The sequence below is a fragment of the Euwallacea fornicatus genome, chromosome 14, assembly GCF_040115645.1.
Source record: "Euwallacea fornicatus isolate EFF26 chromosome 14, ASM4011564v1, whole genome shotgun sequence".
NCBI classification, from domain to species: domain Eukaryota; kingdom Metazoa; phylum Arthropoda; class Insecta; order Coleoptera; family Curculionidae; genus Euwallacea; species Euwallacea fornicatus.
In genome coordinates this window covers 3,029,066-3,053,561 of record NC_089554.1, presented here as the reverse complement: position 1 = coordinate 3,053,561, position 24,496 = coordinate 3,029,066, and the positions used below count along the sequence as shown (strand labels likewise).

At 35.5% G+C, this 24,496-nt stretch overlaps 3 protein-coding genes and 1 long non-coding RNA gene across 5 annotated transcripts in view; 2 read left to right on the top strand and 2 right to left on the bottom strand.

Moving 5' to 3' along the window:
- LOC136343367 (uncharacterized) overlaps positions 1–18,526 on the top strand; it is a 35,682-nt gene extending 17,156 nt beyond the window's left edge. Inside the window, exons 2-4 of one of the 2 annotated variants that reach the window (XM_066290061.1) lie at positions 14,216–14,697; positions 15,759–16,028; positions 16,542–18,519. In XM_066290061.1, coding sequence (XP_066146158.1) covers positions 14,418–14,697; positions 15,759–16,028; positions 16,542–16,900 — 909 coding nt within the window. In that variant the 5' untranslated portion in view covers positions 14,216–14,417 and the 3' untranslated portion in view covers positions 16,901–18,519. Of the gene's footprint in view, positions 1–14,215; positions 14,698–15,758; positions 16,029–16,541 lie in introns of both variants that reach the window. The other variant, XM_066290060.1, reaches the window with a different exon arrangement.
- On the top strand, positions 11–2,254 carry LOC136343270 (uncharacterized). The gene is made up of 3 exons (XR_010732763.1): positions 11–134; positions 193–1,193; positions 1,236–2,254. It is a non-coding gene; the product is annotated as an uncharacterized lncRNA (long non-coding RNA).
- Osi5 (Osiris 5) lies at positions 4,440–8,395 on the bottom strand. The gene is made up of 3 exons (XM_066290071.1): positions 8,023–8,395; positions 5,137–5,361; positions 4,440–5,082 (listed from the first exon to the last, which is right to left on the bottom strand). The coding sequence occupies exons 1-3, from the start codon at positions 8,357–8,359 to the stop codon at positions 4,979–4,981; spliced, it is 666 nt and encodes a 221-aa protein (XP_066146168.1). The 5' UTR covers positions 8,360–8,395; the 3' UTR covers positions 4,440–4,978.
- A 343-nt stretch (positions 18,527–18,869) lies between the features above and the next one.
- Positions 18,870–24,389, bottom strand: LOC136343357 (uncharacterized). Its single transcript, XM_066290049.1, has 4 exons — positions 24,190–24,389; positions 23,681–23,983; positions 22,120–22,353; positions 18,870–19,234 (listed from the first exon to the last, which is right to left on the bottom strand). Exons 1-4 carry the CDS (start codon positions 24,286–24,288, stop codon positions 19,013–19,015), a joined length of 858 nt encoding a protein of 285 aa, XP_066146146.1. The 5' UTR covers positions 24,289–24,389; the 3' UTR covers positions 18,870–19,012.
- Between the last annotated feature and the right edge of the window lie 107 nt (positions 24,390–24,496).

Below are 24,496 nucleotides of genomic sequence, written 5' to 3'. Positions count from 1 at the left end.
CTTTTCTGGTAAATTGTAGGTAGACCGTGTGAACACTCCTTATCCGTAACATAATTACAGCGGATTTCGAATGGGCTAGTAGAATTTTGTCCTCTGATAGGAAGGTATTGGAATTTGAGTTGGACGGTCAATAAGTATGTGGAATTACGATTCATCCGCATTATATCATTGAACATAAGCTGAATATTATAGACTGCCCATCTGCACAAATTGGAGGTGACGTGGACGCAGCAGAAGAGTAGGGTCTTTGGTGGAAAACCTGAATGATGGCAAAAGAGCGTCATTAACTCTATTTGAACGAAAGTTAAACGAACATAATTTCGTCTGAGACCAGTTTAATTCATTCATTGCTATGGAAAGTTTCATCTATTAAAAATTCGGTAAATTTCCTTAGGGATTAGTTAGGGACATTCAAAACTATACCAATTTTTTTAAGATCAGTTCAGATCCTCTAAGATTCCGATTCCGGTAAAAATGAGCATAAATTCCTTAAAGGCAATTTCGGGTTATTGAAGTAGAAACATCCTCGTCCGAAACTTAAAAAAAAAAATGTTTAGGGCAGGTTCAGGCCAAAGGTCAGAAACTTCTTTCGGTTATTAAGAACCCGATAATCTCTATTACGCTTAGGCTAACGCTGTAATAATATAAATCTGGCAGGATTTACATGTAAAAGGAGCAGCAATCTAATGGCAGGAATTATTCTCAAGCTGCCCCGTCTTAAAAACCTAGAGAAATTGTTTTCAGATCAGCGATTTAAATATCTAACTTGAAGGCTTTAATTGAATGCCCGGAGGCTCGTGGGAACATAACTGATCCATATTAATATCGTCGCAAAATTCTGAGCAATTTTAATGAAAGTTAACGGTACCTAATTGATGCTCACACCCTTTCATCCAACTTCGCTGAAATTCTTCAGCATGTCTTGAATTCATTTGTGTGAATTGTTGCGATTAACGAAGAATGTTTTCAAATATTGACGAACTTCAACGAAAATTCAATCAACACATTTATTTTTCATTCATCTAAATCGAAAATTCCAGCCTGGAACATCAGTTTGTCCAATACAGGGGAAATGGTTCCACATCCGGTTCAGCTCTTTCGCGGGTACCATAACTTTGGCATCCTCAAAAACCTGTGCGTAACATTACTTAAGTATTGTTACCATAAGTGTGACATGATACTGTGCTATAATAGTTAATTGTGAGTATTTTTCAAATATGTGATTAATGACACAGGGACGGATTTAAAGGCCCTTTGATAATTCAAGCGATACTGGTGGTGAAACAGTAAAAGTAGAATGAAGCTTAGATTTGCATGCTGTCTAGTAACTCGTTGACTATTCTGAGTAACTGGATTTCTGTTCCAAGTCTAGTTTAGAAAATCCCGTGGTTTACAGGTAAAATGGGTAGAAATATTTCATAGTTCAGGAGAGACACCAAATTATTCACTGGAGGCTATTAACGATTCCTGGACATACCCGAAGATACCCGAAAACAATAAAACTGAAGTGTTTCGTTTACATTGTAAGTATAGAATTTTACCTACTTCACGAGATTGTATTGAATTATTTATGGTTGGTCAGATGGTTACAACCGAGTTTATAGTTGTAATAAAAATACTAATCTCGCAGTTCCTTTGTCTGATATGACAGCATTTCACATCGGATAATTGGATCTGTATTTGAGAGGTAAGGCTATCAAATAATCGCTGTCCACCACAACTCTAATACGGTCCTGATTTCATGATCCCTGGTCGCTCTCGGGCAAAAACATCTTTTATTCTTCAACCCCCAACATAAGTTTTGTCATTCGATGCTCATATTGTCTATTTCCGAGACCTTTTCCACGTTTTGTGCTGTCCATTATAAAACTCCATTAAAAATAGGATCTCAGCCTCGCACGGAACGCTGGCGCTTATTAAGTTGATCCGCTTATTTCTAGACTAATTTCAGCTTTTGTCACTTCATTGTGCTTTTATTTGTCTTTTTTTTTTAATGCTAAATTAGATTGTGACCTTTTATGTGCTTTGAGGTGGAAATTACGTGTTTGCATTTTAACGCATTAAATTAGGTGGTGCTAATTGCATAAGTAATAATAAAAAGGGAGATGCAGTTCTTTAGGGTTTTAATATTATACAAAGTAGCTCCTAACATTACTTCGATATTTAACGGACTGGTTCTAGATGATTCTGAAACGAAAATGTCATACCAACGTATGTTCTAAAATTAGTCGTTTTCGAGATACGGGGTGTTAAACATTAACAAAAATTAAATATTTTTTTGCGTATCCTGAAAATGGCGAATATATTTTATTGAAACTCGGTATATTTATATAATAGTTTAAACAGTATATATCCCTTGTAGTTGAAGGAAAATGCTGTAACCATAGGCATGCGTAGAAGTTACCATGTTAATCCTGATAGGGCAAGGAGGGGCATGCCACTGGTATTTTCCAAATAAACTACATTTTTTTAATTAACTTATTTAAAAGCACATTAAAAATGTCTCTCACGTTATTTTGATACGATAAATTCTTTTTGAGAGAAAAAAATATGTCCCGTTTTAAATCTAGTAGATATGACTGGATAGGTCGAGGAACAGTAGACCAAACAATTCGTGGTCTCCGAGATCCCTGGAATTGAGCCCTTTAGATTATTTTCAGTGAGGACATATAAAAACATTAGTTTGCTCTAAGCCAGTCAATACTGTGGATCATTTAAGACATTGTATTGTGGAGTCGTCTCAGGTAGTTCGCAATACCCTTGGTATTTTTGAACGTGTTCGAGAGCCCAGAAGAAAAAGGAAGACGCAAGTATTATGGCAAATGGTGGCAATTTTCGACAGTTGTTATAATGTGTCCAATTCGGAAAAAGTCAATGGAGTACTCCCCATTCCTCTATAAGAATTAGCACGGTAACCCTAACGCACGGCTATGGTTACAGCATTTTTCTGTAATTAGAAGGGAAATCTACTGTTGAGACCACTTTTTATTGTTACTGAATTTCAATAAAATATCTTGCGTCATTTTGAAAATACGAAGATATTTAAGACTCTGTATCGCGGAAATGATTCATTTTCGGACATGCGCTCCTTAATGTCGGAACATCCTCATAGACTGCCCTGCCTAATATATTTAACGGGTTAGGGGCAAACGATTTTTATCTTTGAGCTACTGATACTGAATATCTCAGTATTTTCAAATGGTACGTTTTTGGTACACTTACTGTTTGGGCTTCAAATATTGCCCAGACGTGACATCTAAACACATATGTGTGCTATTTCGACCCGTGGCATATTTTTGTTTAAACAATTTAGGGAGTATATTTACACTTAACAGTCTGAGAGTGGTTGGATCAATTTTCTAGAGGAAATGGATGTAGTACATAATAACTGCTTTCCACCGAAGTTGAATAATTTTTTAACCGTAAAGCCGCCATTTATTAGTGTCCCTATATGGCGTGATTTTGTCATCAGATGTGCGTCATACCCCAGCGTAATCATCGATACATACAAGTCATAAGCGTTGATTTTGACATAAATACTTCCGATTCCACCGCCATAGATTAGTGTCTCATCGAAGCAGAGACGTAGTTTTATTCCACTCATCATCAGCAATACACCTTGTATTACCTATTACTTAGACGTGTAAGCGAAGAATTCCTTTACTTAACAAGTTAGTGTGGCTTCTTTATGAAAGGCAGTAATTAGATTAATAGGTGTAGCATGAGTGGGTAATACACTATGCTTATATCAGTATTACGTTGTGCTTATCATAACTAGGTCTAAATTAAGCTAGATTGCCAAGAACTTCATTTGGCTTAATAATGATGACTTATTCACTATCCATTCAATATCGACAGGACGAACATTAAGAGAGGTTAAAACATTAAAGTGTTATTTATTATTAAAATATGTACATATAATGTATTCAAATAGTACAATGTGTGGTTTAAAGTTCTTGTTGTTTTGGCTCAGAGGAGCTAAAAATTCATTAGTGTTGTCTTCTGCTTTACCTCAGAGTGATGATCCATCTCCTATGAACTCAACCAGATTCTGCGTTACTAACCCCGAAAGTAGCTTTAATATATACAAACTAGCGCTTTCATGAAACTCTTTCTCCGTACCAAAAGAAGAGCGAAACAAGGTTTTTCCATCACCATCTTTAAAATAACTGACGTAGAGCTTTCTTCTTTTCATTCTTCGGTAAAAACCAGTCTATCAAATCGAGGCCGTTTATATTATATTTAGGTGAACAAATCCAATTCATTGATCTTTTATTATCAAAAAGAGAAATTTATTTGCGGGGAAGGCGGAGCAAATTGAACACGGGGTGTCTTTATCGGCTCATAAAATATATTCGATTTGTCCTTAAATGGGAAAAAATGGGAATGGTTTCGACCTTACTTCAAGGGTGGCTTTTATGTTAAATGTATGATTTTATTCAAAGACGTTACATGTCTGTAATGGAAGTTTAATTAGGTCTGTTCCAGCGTAACGTCTGGTAGAAGCAGTTTGGCGGACGTTGCTTCCAATTTGATCCAAACCGAGTAAACTGCTGTTTAATTGCGCAAATTTGGATTTTGTTCTAACTTTAATCTCCATCATGTACTGGCAATAAATCGATAACTATATATATAATATTAAAATCTGTGCGAGTTGCACCAGTTTCCCCTACAGTGAGCACAGTGAGCAGAGAAATTCATTGGAAATTGGGTCAATGTTACATTAAAAAGTTGATATATTTTAAAGTTTTTCACTTTATTTCTCATTTATTGGCCTTTTTTATATATTTTTTATGAAGTTTTTCATGTGTGGCACCGAAAGAACAGAAGCCTTGAGAAGAAAAGAAATTAAGAATTATTAGAAGTAATAGAGATCGGTATAAAAAATAATTGCCAGAAATGCAGTGCGATGATGATGATGATGATGGTGATGAGATGATTCAATAAATAAATAAATTAAGATATACGTCAGTCTAAACTATTGAGTCTTGTAGTGCTGCCAGCCCTGATAAGCAACCTCTGCAGCTTCCCTCTTTTTGCGGTGGTACTCATGCCCGTGGCCAGCATGAATTACGTGGTGACCTGAAACAATTTCCATTTACCTTGCACACATACATACATTCCAATGCTCCTCACCGCCTCCATCATCTTCGTGATGCACCAACTTTTTGAGACCAATGATGAGTGAGAGCATCAAGGCGAGAGCCGAAACCATAAGGGCTTTCATAGCCAGTAATCCAACACCACCAATTGCAAGTGCGGCCATCATTTTCCCCATCATCATCCCCATGAGCATGATGCCGCCACCGCCACCGCCACCGCCTCCTCCACCTCCTTTGCCTCCGCTTCCTCTTGCTTCATCTGTAATTAAAAAAGTTTCCCATGTAAAAATGATTGTTAAGTTGAATTTATTCTTTTATTAAATTGTATATATGTATTTAGACTGTGTTTCCCACTTCCAGTTTACTCGGAGAGATCTTTTCAAGAATCTTTTGTAGAATGCTTGTAATGCGAAAGGCCGATTGTTGCATCGAATTTGTATGGGAACCTAAAGTAAACGCGAAATGTGAATGGTTAGTGGTTTCGTGAAAACGAATAAATAATTTTTCAATGAAATTATTGTGTTCAGTACCCACTTTTTATTAAATTTTCAAGTTGTTCTGCTCGTAAATACGTTCCGACATTATACATTTTTAATTCTAAGTTTCGAAGATCACTGCAATTGAAAAAATAATTGATCGATTTTTGGACGATTGGAAATGAAGAGCTTGTTATCCCTACAATGCACAATTTATTAGATTTGAGAGATTACATTATATTTTACATTAGATTGCTGGCAATTTTGTATTAAGTTTATAGAATACTTTTATCTCAAATATAGGACGCTTTTATGTTTATTGGATTTAAGCGTCAATATCCAATGCGCTTTTTCAGTCTTACTCGTCTACGATTGGAAACGTTCAGGGGAGAACCTGCGTTATATATTCCTATTTACTTTAATAGTATTTACTGTAATCTAATTCTGCCGTAAGGATGTAAAACTTGGAAAAACGAACCTATAAAAAAAAATTCCAAATTATGAAGACGTTAATGGGTCGCAGATGGGCACCACAAGAATGGTCCCTTCGGAAAGGCAAACTCAATGTTTCCATTTTTTAGCTTGTTATTCTATATCCAGAATCATAAGATCGATGTTTAAATAATTTCAAAATGGGGTTTTTGAAATTTTTTCTCTATATTCAATAATTTTTCATAAGTCCCCGCCCCTTCTCCCCCTTCCCCCACCCTCGTCAAAGAGTGAACTGGGAAAAACTGGAAAGGGCTGTGGAAATTTCAGTTTCAGTCAAATTCCGGTGCATTATTTAAAAAAAAATGATACTATGCTATGATCGTCGTGAAATAAATTTAATTTTAGCACTCCCTTGACGATTGGAATCTAAAATAAACTGAATGTGGTGGAAACACAAATATGGCCAAATCCTGGAATAAATGTGAATTTGAAAAACGGTGTAAAGTCATACTTATGGTTGCGTGATTTATGGTTGTGAGTGGTCAGGTTTATGGTTTCGATATCATTCATATCAAGAAATGATGTAAAAGTGGATACTTTCTCTTCAGGTTTTTGTGACGGGTACGAACCAAACCCGCACTATCTTAGTCTTTGCCTTTTGATTATTCATTTGGAAACGTCTTAATAAACATTTTAATGACGAGTATGGCATTTTGAATTAAAACACTCCATTGCGGCTGTTTATGAATTTTTCCCCAGTAAGGTGAAGGAAATGGCAAATATATACGATTGTTTTTATACCAGATTTGCAGAGCTCGTAGAAATCAAATCTCATTTATCGCAACCTTTCAATGTTGGTCTTCATATTGCATAGCGATGGTAAATTGAGCATAACGTGGTGTTCATATAGCACATCATCATCATTTTGCGCGAGACCCAGCCTTTGAACATTGCAATTCTTGCACCTCACTTCCCATCACTCTCAGGCTTAATGAGATTCATCGTCAAATGCATGATCTAAGTTGTTTAGAAAAACTATTGGTGTAAGATCTCCCCTATTTTTTAGCATTTTTATTGTTTTCCGTTACGGTTTTGGCAAAAAGCAAATTTACTCATTGCTAAATTGCTCGATTCAGAAGATCCCCCAGACAGGAGTAGATAGAGAGCCCTCTGTCAGATGTCGTCGTTGCGATCGAGAGAAATGAAATCAAATGAAGACTGACGATTTTACCTTTTTCTCTCAACATATTACGGGGTGTTCCAAAAGAAGCGAATTCCATGAGAACAGTTGCGCGATGTTTAGGGTCTGGGACAGTAATTTAACTCGCAGTTAACAGTAACAGGTGCCCAACTTCGTAGAATTTACTCAACTGATTAAGTCATTATTCATAACTCCCGGAAATCATATTTTCAGGGGGTGTTCGCTCGTATTTTGACAATACTTGTAGATATTTGCAATTTGAAAATTTCGTCCGATTTTCATGAATGAAATTTATTCTGATAGCATATTTCTTGTAGAATAATTGACTAATACTAATTTTTTAAAATTCTCAACGGAATACAGAGCAAGAATAATTTTATGCCAAATTTTTATGTTAATTTCACTGCATTTGGTGACTACTCATGTGAGTACTCTCATTATTATTTAATGGTCGATACAATTATTCGCATCTATGAAATATCTTGACCTATTTAAAAAACATATCATCAATTCCGCCTGAAAGATCACATTTTGTGAGCAGTTTATTTTTACAAGTTTAAAATCTATTTTGCAATCCTAATGATTGTAAAAAGGCGGACCAATCTACAATTCTATTATAGCATAAAATGAATCTCTAGTGTAATCCTCAGTCATATCAGATTCAGCCTGATTCAATTAAGAGACGACTTGTTTCAGATTTCCACTTTTATGGAAAAATCCTTTTGGCTTTTAATAAATTGAAATTTGCAAGTGAGATGAGTCTTCGTTAGTGCATGGCTTATCAGCAACGAAAGATAAAGTTCGTACTCACTCTCATTTTCCTTAGTTTCTTCATCCAAAGCTGTCTTGAAAGCTCGTCCGAATCCCTCTCCAGGCATAAGTTCGGCCATGCGTATCCGAAGTTCGTGGCTATCCAGATAACTTTCCATGGCTCCAAAAAGGGTGCCATCATCCCTGTAGGCCCTGGCATCATTCTCACTTCTAGTACTGATAATGTGCACACCGTCACCAATTCTCACATCGTCGGGTTGCGTATGAATGTATTGGCGTAAAATTTTCGACAGGGTGATTAATCCATGAGACCCTTCCGGTTTCGCCCATGAGGACGATAACAGAAATATAACACCAGTCAACGCCAAGAACTTCATGTTCTTGCAGTGACACGGACTAAAATGTATTCAGCTCTAATCAAATCCAGTACTTATACGGAGTGAAGTGCAAAAAATTAAAAGCTAGTTCTCTTGATAGGAATTTAGTGGAGCATAAAAATCTGGGGAAATAATAACAAATAGCTAATTAGATCGAGATTGTCTGCAGCATCATAGGCCTGACCTGGTTTGGAGGCGAATGGACAGGATCGAAAATTGATGCATTTATAAGATACACGGTGGACATAAAATATTGGCAATCATTTTGCATTCATAAAATAAAACAATTGTGTGAAAGGAATTATTCGCTTCAAGTTCCTCATATGAATAATTATCCTCAAATTCTCAATTACGCAATAGTTTTGTCATTATGACAATAACAGGATGAGAAAGAAGTGTCTATTGAAATGAGGAGAATTAATGAACTAAATAATTTAGAAAATGAACACGGAATTGCTGTTGAATATTTATTTAAATTCAAAATTGGGTGAAAGTGTTTCTTGTCTCACTCTGTAGGCCGGATGCTTGTTGAGAGTAATTAAAATAAAAGTGCGTACTTTTTCTCGTCAAGACCAGTTTAATATAGAGCGAGAATTGGCCAAGTTAACAGAACGGATATCTTGCTTTAGCGAATTTCAATTGGCTTTTTGCTTAAAAGAGAAACGCCCAGTATGTGCATTGAGATCAGTTGCAGCCTTGAAACATTCACGGACATCGGCCATAGGCGTAGTTACATCACGATTGGGCCTGAAATTAAATCGATAAATCCACGTCTTCAACGGACTGAATTTTAACCAATTCTGTGAAAATTCATTTGATCCTTCTCAAAAGCGTCCAGCGCAAAGTCCTACAGAAAGCTCTTCGAGCTGATCATAATATTAATCAAGTATCTCCAACCTATGGTGATAAAATGTTCAATAAAAAACTAGAGCATAACGGTTGTTGCACATCGAGGATTTTCAAGTCGGCTTACAGAGATAAAGGTATTCTGAATTTATTATTGAAAATAAGGGATTTGAAGGGATGGTGAGTGCACGTCAATTCAAAATCAAGTCATAAAAAGGGGAAGAAATCTGAAGTCGTTTAATTACGAAAAAGTTGGAAAAGTGCTCTAAGCATGGGTATTCGCAGGAAAATATATATGATTTTTCAAACTCGTATAGAAGCTCATTAAGGACCTTAAATGTCGAAAAAACTTTAAGAGGAATAAGTTTTTTCTGCATCTAAATAAAAATAACAGGGACAAATATCAGTCTTCTCATAGAAAAAAAATAGCAGTTTCAAGAAATCGGTTGATGGAAAGGAACATGGTAATTTCATTTGAAGGCCCAGTCTTTTTGTGGATGAGTATACAGGATGTTGTCAGCTGAATGTCCATTACAAGTATTTAGATTTCTGCGAAGGCGAAATAATCACAATTTGGTATGCAACCCTTTGCGCTCAGTCTATTGATTAACAATATTTTCAATGTTATGGCACTTCCGGAAATTGATAAAAACTTTCTTATTTTAAATGGAATTACTAGGTTTTTTAAAATTATTTTTATGGTTTTAAGTTAAATTTTATATCAACTTTATATAAAAGTCTCTAAACCTAATACGTCCTAAACGTAAATAAAAATTATTTTATACCAAAATTTTAAAAAATCTTCTTTGTAATAAAAATTTATTATAGTGGACTTAACAAAAACGGAATATCCAAATTCTCCTAGTAAAAAATCAAAACACTGCACTTCATTCTTTTCAATTTCAATTTTGACAATTATCTACAGGGTGGTCTGTAAACTAAATTGAATTAGTTCAATCCTAAACTGCCGAAAAGTAATTTTTTTCAAATGTAACACATCATATTTTGTTACATGGCTCAAAAGACCATCTCAATCTGCATTTAGTTATGTAACAATTTTCTATTTTTATATACGATTTTTTTTAGTTATATGGGTTTGAAATTTGAAAAAAAAAATATGTATATTCAAAACAATTAATTGATTGTTGCTGTAGTATCCTTAACTACATGACAACAAATTATTTTAATATTTGTTCCAAATATCCACCATTTTATTCCAAACATTTATCTGTTCGTAAGTATACCGGGGCAAACTCCAAATTACTTTAAAAACATTCGTATATAAGAATAGGAAAATGTTACATGATTTAACCCAGAATGAAATGGTCTTTTAACTCATTTAATAAAATATGAGGTGTCCCATTTGAAGAAAATGATTTTTCGACATTTTTTTAATAGCCTAGCCCAATTTAATTTGCAGGCTACCCTGTATATTATTATCAAAATTGAAATTAAGGAAAATCAAATGCACTGTTTTGACTTTTTAATGGTTAAAAATGTCGTTGTTTTATCTTTCTTAGGTTCACTATAATAAGTTTTTATTACAGAAAAGATTTTTGTCAATTTTGATGTAAATCAATTTTTATCTCCGCCAGTTGACTTCTTACATCAACAGAGTATTACATAAAATTGTCTTAAAATTCAACATAAAACTATTTAAAAAATAAGAAAATACAGTCATTCCATCTAAAATAACAAAGTTGGTATTGATTTCTGATGCTTTCGGAAGTGCTAAAAGTTTTTTAATTAATAGATCTTGGGCTCAAATGGCAGCATACCAAATTATGATTTCCAAGCTCTGACGGATCTCCAAATACTTCTAGTGGGCACTTTGCTAGAGACACCTTGTATAAATATATATTTACGTATGGAGTGGATGGTTGAACAGAGGTCTCCGAAAATAATTTTCTTATCTCATTCAAGCTCTTTGTGGAATTGCCATTGCAGAACCAACGAGGACACCTAAAGGTTGTCTAATATAATTTTTGTTCTATTCCGTTTTTGCATTTATTTCTGTCGCTATTACTATTTTTTAACCCGAATGGATGAAAGGATTTATTCGGGCACACTTTAATTATTTTCAGTAAAATCAGCGAAAAAGAAACAAATTCTGGTATTTGTGCTTACTCAAAACCTTCACGGATTTCTGCATGGGAGGTGATTGAGTCGGATTTAAAACACAATAATGGGGGGTTAAACTTATCGACTTTGGAATGGGTTACCAGAATTTCCAGAGGCTTGTGCCGCCACTGCTTCCTTACAGCTCACCGGTGAATGTATCATGAATGAAGTGAAATATTCCACAACCAACAAGCCTTGCGGTCGTATATTGTTTTCACTTTAGCTTCCTTCACATAATATATTTAAAGTGAAACCAGCAGAGGTGCTAAATTTTCAATAAACCTTCAACGCTCAAACACTATTTCCAGATACTTTGAGAATATACAAGTTGCCCTGGGAAAACTGTGTAGAATCAGTAGTCGATGATAATAATTTCAAGAATGTGAGAATAGGTTAGTAGGTAACTATAAACTTTTAAACTTACGTGTTTACGACATTTAATCACTAGAATTCTCAAGCTTCCATTTAAGTTTAAGAATTCAGACCGTTGTCGTTAAGAGGAAGTGCGGCAATTTGTCAATTACAGGCTCTTTTCCCATGTTATCGGGTGTGATGGAAAATCTGTAGTATTGAGCTAATAAATTAATCACCCAACAAAACGAGCAATAACCAACTTTATTCTCCTCATAAATGTGAAATTTGCATGGAAATGTTCCCTGTTAAATAAATTTCGGTTTTTTCCTTTTGGGCCGAATTACATGTATATATTTTTATTATAACATTATCCGCTGTTATTATGTCACAGGTAAAAGGCATTTACAAACATCATAATGCATTCAAAATAGAGGTGTAGGTATAAAGCCAAATCTCGTTATTCCACCATTTGCATAATTAATTATGTTGAGTTTTAGTATGTCGTATTGCGGCTTGCAGAAATCTACTTTTAGAGCATAATAATAGGGGATTTAATGCGTTGAATTTTCCTCAAAATAATATCCATCAAAATCCAAGTTGTTAAATAGTCTGAATCAATAATAATTGTCTCTAGAGATGCAAAAAACACCTCTGAACACACGCAAGTCGTTTCGGATTAATATACAGCGCTTGTAAAAAGTATTGGAGCACGTGTACAACTTTCATAAATTCGATATTTGAAAAAATGCTTGAACACGTATAACTTTATTAAAAATATGTCATTTAATGCAATAATTTCGATGTTCGAATTTTTCATCGCTATCCAGTCATCCTTATTAACTTTATATGTTCAAATGGAAAGGCACCCATTGTAGCAAATCAAATGAAGAGTGATACAATAAGGACTACAATGGTATGCCCAGAATTAAAATTCAATCTACGGCTTTCTTAAAAATTTAAAATAAAGCCCATATTCGAAAACTGTCACATATAAGTTTTAATCTTTCCTGCCTCGATAGACAATCCATTCTTATTTCACTTTGAAAGAGCACAAGAAAATGCCAATAAAGCGCAGAAATTTCAAATCGTCTTCAACGTAAGCGATTTTTTAAATATAGAATATATCAGTTTTTACAGAATTCATTAGCAGTTAAATTCACTTACTAGACATTTACTACAGATAGAATATCAACAAAAAAGATCGTTTACTTGAGCGGTAAAGAATTGAAATTTGAATCTTTTTGGAATATGGAAATCGCAAAGGAACTTGTGAAGAGGTGTGTCTTGTATCTAACGAGAAATATCCACACAGACGTACTGAATGAACTATGGTTTGTCGCACCAGACATTTTTTAATCTATCGATGACAACCCCATATAGTCTACCAGCACTCTTGCCCATAAATTTGTAGTATCTACAAAATTAGTAAACAATCTTTTAAAACGGCAAAAATTTCATTCATTTAAAATGCTCCTCATCCAAGAGCTGACGCGTAACGATTTTGATCGCAGGAAGAAATTTCGTGAATTGATGAAAGAAAAAAGCATTCAGGATAATAGATTCTCTTCTAGTATTTTATTTTCAGATGAGGCAACTTTTTTTTTTTTATAGATTTATTCATCTGTATAATTATCGGTACTGGTCTACCGACCATCCTGGGTGGACGCTGAATCTGCATACACAACATCCGTAAAAACTCAATGCATGGATGGCTATTATCGGCCACCAGTTTATCAGTTTATTTTTTATAGAGGCACTTAATCAACACACTTATTATAAAACTAAATTGTTCCACTAATCGCCGCAATTTTTCATGGAGAAAACGAGGAACAAATAGCTAACAACATGTGATTCCAACAAGATGGTGCACTACCACATTATGCTAAGGTTGTAAGAGAGTATCCTAGTGGGGTTTTCCCTCGGAGATGAATCGTTAGAAGAGGCGCAATAGAATGGCCGCCACGATCTCCAGATCTTACGCCCCTCGATTTTTTTGGTGGGGTCACTTAAAGAGTTCCGTTTAGAAAAATACACTAGAAAATTTACAGAATTTACGTTTTAGAATTAAAATAGAGTTAAAATCAATAATAGAAGCAACGCTGGTTAATTGCGTAAGGGTTCAATGAACGATTGCCAAATTGTTACCATAGACCAATTTGAGCATTTATTGTAGGAAATTTAATTTTGTTCGATGTAATATTGAATTAATTGATTTTTTATCTAATACTGTTATTTTTTAACGAAAGTGTAGATCCAATATTAGTTTGAAGTATACCGTTCTATCCGTCATTGAATTACTTATCATTTGATATGCTGCAACGGGTACCTTTGTATTTGAAAATAAAAATTTAATAGGGGTAGCTGCACAGAGGTGAAACATTTGAATATCGAAAATAATTTATTAAATGCAAAAATGTAAAAAATATATCAGATTTGTGAAAATTTAAACGTGTTGCAATACTTTTTACAAGCCCTGTATGCGAGCATTTGTAAAATCGGCTAATTTTATACACATGATAGATCTTTTTAAATTAGACAAACCTGGTACCTACATGTTCAAGAAGAAATCACGCCAACGTTCAGGGTTGGTTACCTGCCGTAGAAGATATAAAGAACTGCTTTTCATTTAGTTTAGTTATTTTGCTTCCAAACCCCATTTGAAGCTCTTTCAACCTCACATTCAAATTCAAATTATATTTCATATAGGTGTGGAAACACCACAAAATTTATTGAAATTATGCGCGCAATATGTCTAGTGTTAGTAGTGGTAATTACAACTGCAAATGCTGATGGTCAAGTGTGGTTAAAGGACATTATCTCATCGGAGGGTTGGGACTTTGGACACGGGATAGTTTTGAAAATTAACGATAGCAGCAAGGAAAGTAATACACCCTTGATGGAACGTCTTTCATTGGATTTGAATCTTGGTGATCTGTTCGGTGTCAGTGTGGGAAAGGCTAAAAGTGACGGGGTGGAGTTGGACTTTTACCTAAAGAAAAATGTGGATAATGAAGAAGGTAAAGTTGCAGAACACGGCAAGTCCAGTGGCTGGCACCACAAAATTATTCATACTTGCTATTATTAACGTATATAATTGATTATAGCTTCTACCTAAATTCACTTGTGGAAGTAAAATCGTGCGTATGTGGTGGTGGTAAAAGTTGACTATAAGGTAATTTTAGTCACTTTTCTCCGAAGACAATATTTTCAATTTGCATTTACATCTCATATCAATATTACACAAAGGCCTACCCTTCAAACGTTTAGACGAACATGAGCCTGAGAACGAGCATGACAACATCTAGGTATTAAGCACGAGTCACTAAGGCATAGCTGTAACTAGGATTGATAGTTGAATCCCCCGTAAAAATACTATACTATGACTAACTGTCGTCAAGGGAATTGATGAATTGACCACAAAGCTATTCTTATGTGGCATTTTAAGTGCCAGTTATGGTTCAGCTGCACCGATTTTGGAACCATGACCGTTTAACTGGGCTTTCTAACACTTGTAGTAACTTGTTGTGTAATGCAAATCTCTTGGAGGTTTTTGGCTATTTGTTTGTTTTTACTCGCTAGCAGAATGTATTCCAATTTTGCCAAATATTAACGTACCAGCTAGTAAAACTATCTAGGTCCACTTGCCTCAAAAGTGGCCCTATCTTATCTATTAGAATGTTCATAATATTTAACCAAACAGCTAGTGGTCCTTATTTATGCAATATGCTTTTGTAGTATGATAACTGGTTGAAGTATACAGGGTGAGGCTTTTTTGATGGTTTGCCAAGGGATCTCGGAGCTGCTAAGTCAGTTAAATGAAGAAATAATTGCAGTTTTAGGGTTCCAACCCTTCTTTTTTTGATTCATGTTTTACTAGATATTTCAGAAAAATAAAATTTTGGCAAATATTTTAAGTTGATCCAGCCAAGTTAAAATTGTTTGTAAGTAAATAGTGAGAAATTTCATTTTTTTTTAATGTCTAGAAAGCTATAATTTTTTTTTTCTAAAAAGATTAGTCTTCTAAACAGCATTTTTTTTTCGTATATATCTGACCTATCAATTGAAATTATTTTTCTAGGCAGAGGGAAGAAAGGAGACGGCGAACAAGGACATTACATGATTCCCATGGTGGTAGGTTACAAAGCGGCCATACTTCTTGCTGGAGCGCTAGGTGTGACGAAGCTCATTGCCCTTAAAGCTCTCTTCGTGGCCAAAGCAGCTTTGCTGATATCATTCTTTGTCCTACTTTTAAAGTTGAAAGAAAAACACGGCGCTGAAATAATTGAAGTGGAACAACACGGGTTCCCTAGTCACCACGTACCCGTCCACTTTCCAGGAAAAGATTTTGGTAAGAAAAAGTGCATTGAATATGGATGATTTGACTCTAATAGGAAATAGGGGCGTAGAGCGAAACAGTCATATTCGATATTACTGATGGGCTGAAATGCAAAACATTACGTTCAGAAATTTGTGCGCTACTGTAACGTGGTGGACACGTATGTTTTATGGGAAATGTGCCTTTCAAATGTGAACTATACATGTTAAAATTTAGAAGAGTTTAAAAGAAAGAAAATAAAGCTTTAACACTTTGTATGTTGGTTAACTTACTGTTTGAAATCATTTTTATTTAAAACATCATCTCATCTTGTCATTTTTACTGCCCACTGAAAAAAAGATATTAAAGCCGAAACATCTTATACATAAATTCTCTTACTCCATCAGAAAAGTACGAGATTAATTTGTTCAATTATTTTAAGGATAATTCTGGATAGGCCTTCCGATACGCTTAAACCATTAATTTGCATTATTTACCACATTCGCCTTTGTAAACACATCTTTGACTTAACCTTGCCTCTTTCAGGAAGTCAAGGATTCCAGGGTTACAACGGAGGTGGCTATGGTGGTGGGGGAGGTGGAGTAGGAGGGGGGGCAGGAGTAGCAGCAGGCTTAGGTGGTTACGGAGGAGGAGGTGACGGAGGTGGCTTCATCAACAACTACGTTGGAAAAGAAGGCCAAACTGCCAACGTCTACCATGAAGTAGTTTATCAGCCTACCGGTTCGGGTTCCAATGTTCAGGAAACTAATGTTCCGTATAACGGTGGAACTGGTCACGAATCAGCTAGCATAGGGGGGACCATGGAGAAAAAAAGAGACACGTACTTCCAGAAGATGTTGGGTGGAGATGTTAGAATTAAGAAATACGTCTCTCCCGATACGTAGCGTGTGATGAGAAAGTTTAGACAATGTTACTATTATTATTAAAGGATATTTGTTATCGCGATATTTATTATGAGAAGTGATTTTTTTTATCGAAGGAAAGCGAAATCCCCGGGATTTTACTCAAAGTAATCACTCCACTGTATTGCTGTTCAAAGATGCAACGTATTCCAATCCACTGCTACTCTAACAAAATTTATTTCATAATGATAATTGAAATCTTCTCGTCAAATATTCTTTTCAGTTAAACTAGTTCGTAAATTCTTAATGTATGACAAGTGAAGCCCTGCTGGCATTTCAACGTCTAAACGAACACCCCGAATGTTTTCTACGTCGACTATTATCATTGAGATTTTTTCTATTATTTACATAAGAAAATCTTCCCTTCTTTCTCTATACTTCCTATGATAATCGAATTTTCAATGCGACATTTACGAAACGAGAGGCACCTACTAGGATATTTATAGAAATGTACCAACTGTTCCTGTTTGGTCATACTAGTTTAGCTTGACCCTCTTAGGACTTCATTTTACGATAGGTATTGGGACAAACTTACGTTGCACTCTGCTCCAAAGGGTACTAAAACAGCTCTCGCAAAACCTTTTAGCGTTTGAGATATTAATCAGATATTGTAAAATTGAACTAGATATTACAAATTTACCGTGTGCTCTTGGTTGGGATTATTCTTGAAACTGAAGTTGGATTTTATACTTCTGGTAATGCAAAAAAAATTCAAATAAATATTAGAAAATGAGAATAAATCCTCCCGAAAGGCGTTCGATAGTTTCCGGAAATATTCTGAAAAATACCAATCGGTCCAGCTGGAATTTTCCATGTTGCATGGAGCGTTCTATAGTTCATATTTTTATTTAAGCCAAATGGCTTCTCAATCCTCTAATCGAAGAGAGAAGTTAACTTGTTAAAGAAGCATTCAGATTGTAATTAGAAAAAGAAAATTCCAAGATTCGATGTGCCGTTATTAATGCTAAAGAAGCTACACAAATAGGAAATGACTTTGTCAGTCTTTAGTCTCAATTTTCTTTTTATAGTTCCGTAAAGTTAAATGGAATTACTCGAAGGCAAAATGTCAAAGTTCCCGGCAAATTGTTCAACCAAATCCATTTTCAATCACCTCAGTATGAACTGGATATAAATCGTGGTAAATTCATCGAGAAATTGTCCTTTAACGCAGCAAATGAATAATGGACTAATTACATAGTATTAACAAACAATCAAATGACAATGTTTACCACAGAGATATTGTTAGAGCTCAAATTGCTGAATTCGTAACCATTTTGTTTCGTTGTTGACAAGTCTTACTATATATTTAATTTTATGTATTCGTCCGTTTTTCTTATTATTTTTTTTTCTTGTTTTCGACAAGGCTGCTTTAATTCCCAAGCGGGCATCGTTCAACACCTCTTGCTCGATGAGAAGATAAATTTTACATAACTTTTTCACTTCGTTTCTTCAAATGACAATAAAAAATCATCAATTAATAAAAGCTATCAATTCAAAGTTCCTATTAGTAACATGCAATCAAAATTGATTAATATCCCTATTTACTCGCTATTCCTATATTCCATCCAATATAAATTCAATAATCGTTTTTGCCGCTATTTCTTACGAAAGCCATCGATATAAATTTCAGCTCCTATTATTAAAATAATTATTGACATCAGAATTCGGTCCCTTTTCTCTTGTGGAATGAATTATTTAAACTTTTACAAAATAAATCATTTCAAATTCAAGGCTAGTGAATTTGCAAGTTCAAAGTTTCAAATGAAAACAAATGTATTACTTCGTGCTCCATATGCCAGATATATATTTTTATTTGCCTTCACTGGAAAAGCTTTGCCCGCATCGCATTTGAGCTCGGAGCGAATTGAAAGCTGCATTGAAATATTTATACATTTAAAATGGTGTTGTCAAACTTACAAAAAACTAGAAATCATATTCTTCAACAGGTTTATTCAATAAAATAAATAAACACAAACATTCATATCAACAAAAAAAAAATTAAATTAGTCAATAAATAATTGCAACGATAGCACACAAAACACCAATGTGGTGGTAACGGATCAACTACCCTTGCAGGGCAGTATTAAACCAGAATTAATTAGTAGGTACATGGGCACTGTAAGCCAGATTTTGGGCGTCCTTGACCTCAAAGTTTCTTCCCCATCCACCGCCCCCGTAACTGTCATGGCCGCCGCCGCTGCTCACGTGGTGCTCGTGGTGTTCATGGTGCGGCTGGGCGACCACCTCGTAAGTCACGTGTTTTTCTTGGCTGAGAAGTTTTTTCAGACCGATAATGGCGGCCAGCACAAGGGCAAGCTAAAAAAAAGTTCAAATTAATTATGAAGAAAGTATTAGCGAAACTGCCAAACGAGTGGCTTCAAAGGGTTTCTAAAAGTTTTTTATTACTCCTCTCATCATGACCTGAAAATTAGGAATATTTGCTAAAAAGAAACATGTACTTAATCGATACTTGTTCAAGCTGTAATTAATCAAGTCAAGAGCGGAGAAAGCAGAACAGGATTCAGTGAAATCCACTTTACGCAGCGGGATGTTGAATCGACGAAATTTCGAAAGTTCCATTTTCACATTTATATACTCGATTTATCCACCAATAAAGCCCTTTAAGCCCTATTCGCATGACGCGACAAAATTATTTAATTTTTGTCTTTTAAAGTTCAATGGCCTCAAGAGACGTTGGGCGTCTTGGAAACCTAAGGACCTTATGAAGACAAAATGCCTAGTAAGATCAATTCTTATAGCCAGATCGTTTAAATTGCCATAAAGATCGTCATCCAGACCCCAAAATGGCATTTAAAATCATTAAATTATCCTCCACATATTACAGTTACAGGTGCATTAATCGGTCGTTTAAACCAAATTAATGGAATGCCACTTGGGCGGACGCTAACTCTCCTTGACCTAGATACGCACCATGAATCATGTCCATGATAAGTCATAATGAACCACGGAAATTGCTTGTGGCGACCTCTGGGCATGAACATTAAAACTAAAAGTAGTTTCAAGATTAGCGAAAGAAAGTTGTATCAATTACTGCCGGTAGGTACCTATCCCAGGTACCACCTGTTGTGACCTTGTTACCTGTTTGGTTGGTTGCATATTATTCAAGTTCAAGGTGTGTAAAACGCCGAGGAAATTTGAACTTGATAATGAACTAGTTGTGTGGGAATGACTGATTTTTGTGGGGCAAGAACCGTATATTCGGTTAAGAGAGGATATTGTTAGCTTGGGGCAATAATAGTACGCAGCAAAAGTTACAAAATTTGTTATAAGAGTTTTAAATTAATCTAACGTTCGATTCAGTGATGATAATTGCAATGTTGCCAAGTTTATATTTTTTTGTCTATGTACCAGAATGTTTGTATTTCAAGTGAAATACCAAAATACATGTGTACATATATTTGTGTAGATTTTGCCGCGTAATATAAATATTTCCTATGTTAAATGTCTATTGTTACTACCAACGGTTTTTCCGATAATGACACGCACACCATTAAAAACTGCCAGAGATGATATTTATCGATAACACTTAGAGAGTAATCTTTGTAATTTTATTTGAAGCAGCAAAATTCTAGTCTCTTGCGAAAAGGGCTTAAATTTGGCAATATTGCATTCTCTCATAATATTCGGTTCATTTTTGCCTGCATTGGTTTCAAAAATTTAAATAGACGAACACTTCTCAGTACATTCAGTGATTAACCGGATGTAGGGACCAGTTATACACAAAATGCAATTGTTTAATAATTTTTAATTTTAACCCCCTGTAGGAAGTTTGGAAATATGAATTTATTAATAGCGTCCAAGTAGTTATCCTGCCAGAAGAGTTCGTGGAAGTACTTTAGTAAATTTCACGAATTTTAGGAATATAGTAATTTGTAGGCTTGTAAAATATCCAACCAAGAAAATATGCAGTAAACTCTACTTGTTCGAATAATTCACTGGTACACAGCCGGGCAATTGTGATACTTTGTAAATAGTGGAAAAGTATTTAATTTCTGTGTCATTATTGAAGTTGACGGTCAAATTAAAAAATTTCCAGACAAATTCAATTTGACTCACTCGTTTCGGCGAAAATATCTTTGAGGTAATGTGGTGAACACGTGATAGGGCCTACTAATGCTTAGAGTGCAAAAAATGTTATCGGTACGTGTTGAAATGTGTATTATACCACGCTCCACTAATAAGAAACACGAATCACCCCACAAAAAATACCACTCTTTTCGGAATAGGCCTACTGACATGGTCACATGCATAACGGCCGCCGAAGTATTTCGTAGGCCTTAGCTATCACATTTTAGTAAGCCGCCAAAATTCGACGTGGTGATGTTGTCACATGGCGGCAGTAATATTCGATTCGCAATAAATTGACTGATTTCACGTAAGAAACAAAGCTTTTTCAAATTGCAGAATTCCGATTCATTAACACATGTGAAATAATCATAAACGATGCCTCTTCACTTAAACGTGCATCTAATGTCTCTATAGTTCAGGCACACCTTTTTAAAGATATTCTACGAAGTTCTGAGTCAATATACATAATATTGTTTACTAAATTTGTTACAAGTTGTTTGTTATAAGTTGTTAAAATTGTTACCTAAATGGGGAACTTATGCATGTGAGGTTCTCACGGATGCCAAAGTAGCACCGCTTGCTCTCTTAGAACCAGAATAAGTTGAGGTAAACAAGGTCAGAATAATTAATGAAAAATAAGCCAAAAACTTGTAGTCGTTTGAATTTCGAACCTCTAATTCTACACTTTAAAAGTGAAACTCTTTTGTGAAACACATGAATCATTTCATATTATTTTCCATAGCGTCAAATACCGTTCACCATCAGGCCACATAGTTCAAAGTCGAGAGCATGCAAATCGTGGAGACCAAAGAATAATAATAAAAGTTGATTATCGAAAAGTGAATTTCCCACGAGATCGTGCGGTAGAAAGAAAGTTCCTTCATGTTCCTACTAACCTAATGAACTTTCCGTGGGACGCCTTAAATCTTAGAAACTTTCCGAATTTAGGGTGTGAAAGCTTAACTGAGACAATCTACGTTTTCATTAGCTCTGAGTAGCGTTGCCAAGACGTAAACAACAATCGCGAACATGAAGGAATTAGACTTTATTGGAGAACGAACGTGATATTTCAGTCTTATTTATATAAAGAATAAAAATGAGCTGAGACTTACCTTGCTCACCAACAAGGCCTTTCCGACCAGGAGCACTAGAGCTTTGAAGGCCAAAGCTTTTAGCAAACCGATTTTCATTATGGCAGCTGCCATGATTCCGTTCATATTGCCTTGGTCTTTCTTTTTACGACCTTCTTCGATTGCACCTTCAGTAGGGCGAAGAGAGAAACCGAGATTCAGACCTCCATCTTTGTCACTGCCTCCTGAGACCACAACATCGGCGCCATCGGTTACCTACAAATGTCTCCTCATCAGCATTGAATTAGAGGTTTAACTAGGGACTTATCGAGATTGATGATTTATAAAGAATCGCGATATTACGACATTGATTTCGTAGGAAACTCTAGCTTAAGTGATACATCGGGATTGATGGGGTGCTGGATGCAGTCAGTGAAAAGCACTATCTCATAGACACTCTATATTCTATCCCTTCTGGGATAAGGAAAAATCAGAACGTTTTGTCAGTTAGTTCGTAACGAACGTCGGCTGTTAAGAATTCTTCAGGGACTGATGGAATTCGAAAATATTTTTTTGCAGTAACGTCTCGTTTTTAAGTGCCTTTTTTTTACAGTGAACACATGCGCGTCCCTCAAACTTGTCTGAAGCAGTTACAGGCAGGGTGGAAAATAAAACTAAAGTATTGTTGGTATCTCAAAATTTAAATCGCAAAAACAGAAATATGGAGTGTTAAAGTTTCAGATTAAAAAAAAATTGCTTCGCAGCTCTTTCAGTTCTTGATGCATTAAGTCGAAATTATGTACGTACACTACTCACTATAATCTACATAACTTTGATGCACAATTTTTTGCTTAAACCAACAAGGAAGTACTTTTTCTAGAGCCACCATTCGTTTCAACCCCCGAATTTTTTTTGTCGCGCGCCACTGAATGTTTCCCTATCTCTCGAAACCTTATTTAATTTAGAAACTTTTTCGGTTTCTCGCATAGCTTCCGTATTCGTTGCCGTTTTCCAGCTATTTGCGAAAGTATCGAGGAATACATGTGATTTTCCCGTAAGAAGTGCATATGCGTGCGTTTCCATTTTGGTATTTAAATGAAATAATTGTAGTACACATAGGATGGCTCTTCCGATTTTATTAGACTATTTCCATCATAAATTAACATGAATTTAAACATCCAAACGAGAACACGCGCATATGTAATTCTTATGGGAAATTTTTTGGCCAATATCGAGAAAACAATTTTCCAAAATAAACAGGGAGCTCGAGCCCGACGAACTGGAAAACCGACGGTCAGTAGCATGTGTTCGGCATGGTAAAATGATGTTGACCCTCGGAAAAGCGCCAAGATTATACTACCATCATGTTAGTCAGGTGGTGTTTGGACCAAAAATGTTGATTCTTAACGCGTTCTTTCATAGTGACGTTCACTAGGCACTACATAATAGCGCACTACGAATTTTTTGCTAATTACAAAAGAGGTCTCCTTTCACCCGCCGCTGCAGCGACTAGCCAAACTACCCTGCATTTTCTCTTTAATGGGCCAACTCTTAAAATCCATATTACTGAGTCCTCAATGAGAATTATCCATTGAATACTTACATGCCACTTCATGGACCTACTCCGAACGAAGTTATACAACTTCTCCCCTATGACTTGAATCAGCTGCGCCTCCTCAGACATCTTCTCAACGTCCTTCGAACTGCGCGAAGTCTCTATTGTGGTGGTTTCAGTTGAGGTTTGAGTAATCTCAACATCTCCAAGATCGATTTGAGACTTCTTCAACATACGGTTAAAGTACGTCACCAACTTGAGCATCATGCATGAGGAAATGTCGTGGTTCGAACATTTATTATTAAGTTTTTTCATCAAAGACTCTTCTATCGTCTGCTCATTAGCATGAACCTGTTGATGAGACCAATTAGTTTAAAATATTACGAGCAACGGTAATTCAGTGTCGGCAAGATTAAATTGTTCGGATTGGTCTCGCGCATACTGATCCAATTTGGGTTCCAGATCATACTTGTAATGATGCGATTATTTAGTAATTAACACTGTTCGACCGTATTTGGGAGGAAATAGATTTTTCGGTTATTTTATTCGGTACTTACAGAATTAACATGTGCGGTTTGATGTTCATCTACCACCGGTCCTGTAGCTACCGCAGCAAAAAAAATAGCGAACACCGCACAAAGCACTAAGCACTTCATATTGTCTCTAATTTTTTACGACCTAATTGAATTAAAGACAAGATACTTAATTTAAAAAAGGTGCTGGCGTTAGCATGTGACCAAAGTAGCAAATAAAATGAAGATCCAAAAAGAAGTGGGAACATTTTATACGATCCGTAAGAAACGCTACCAGTATCAGGAAGTGTGTCGTATGGACCAGCTGAAGAAATTAGGGTTACGACGAAGA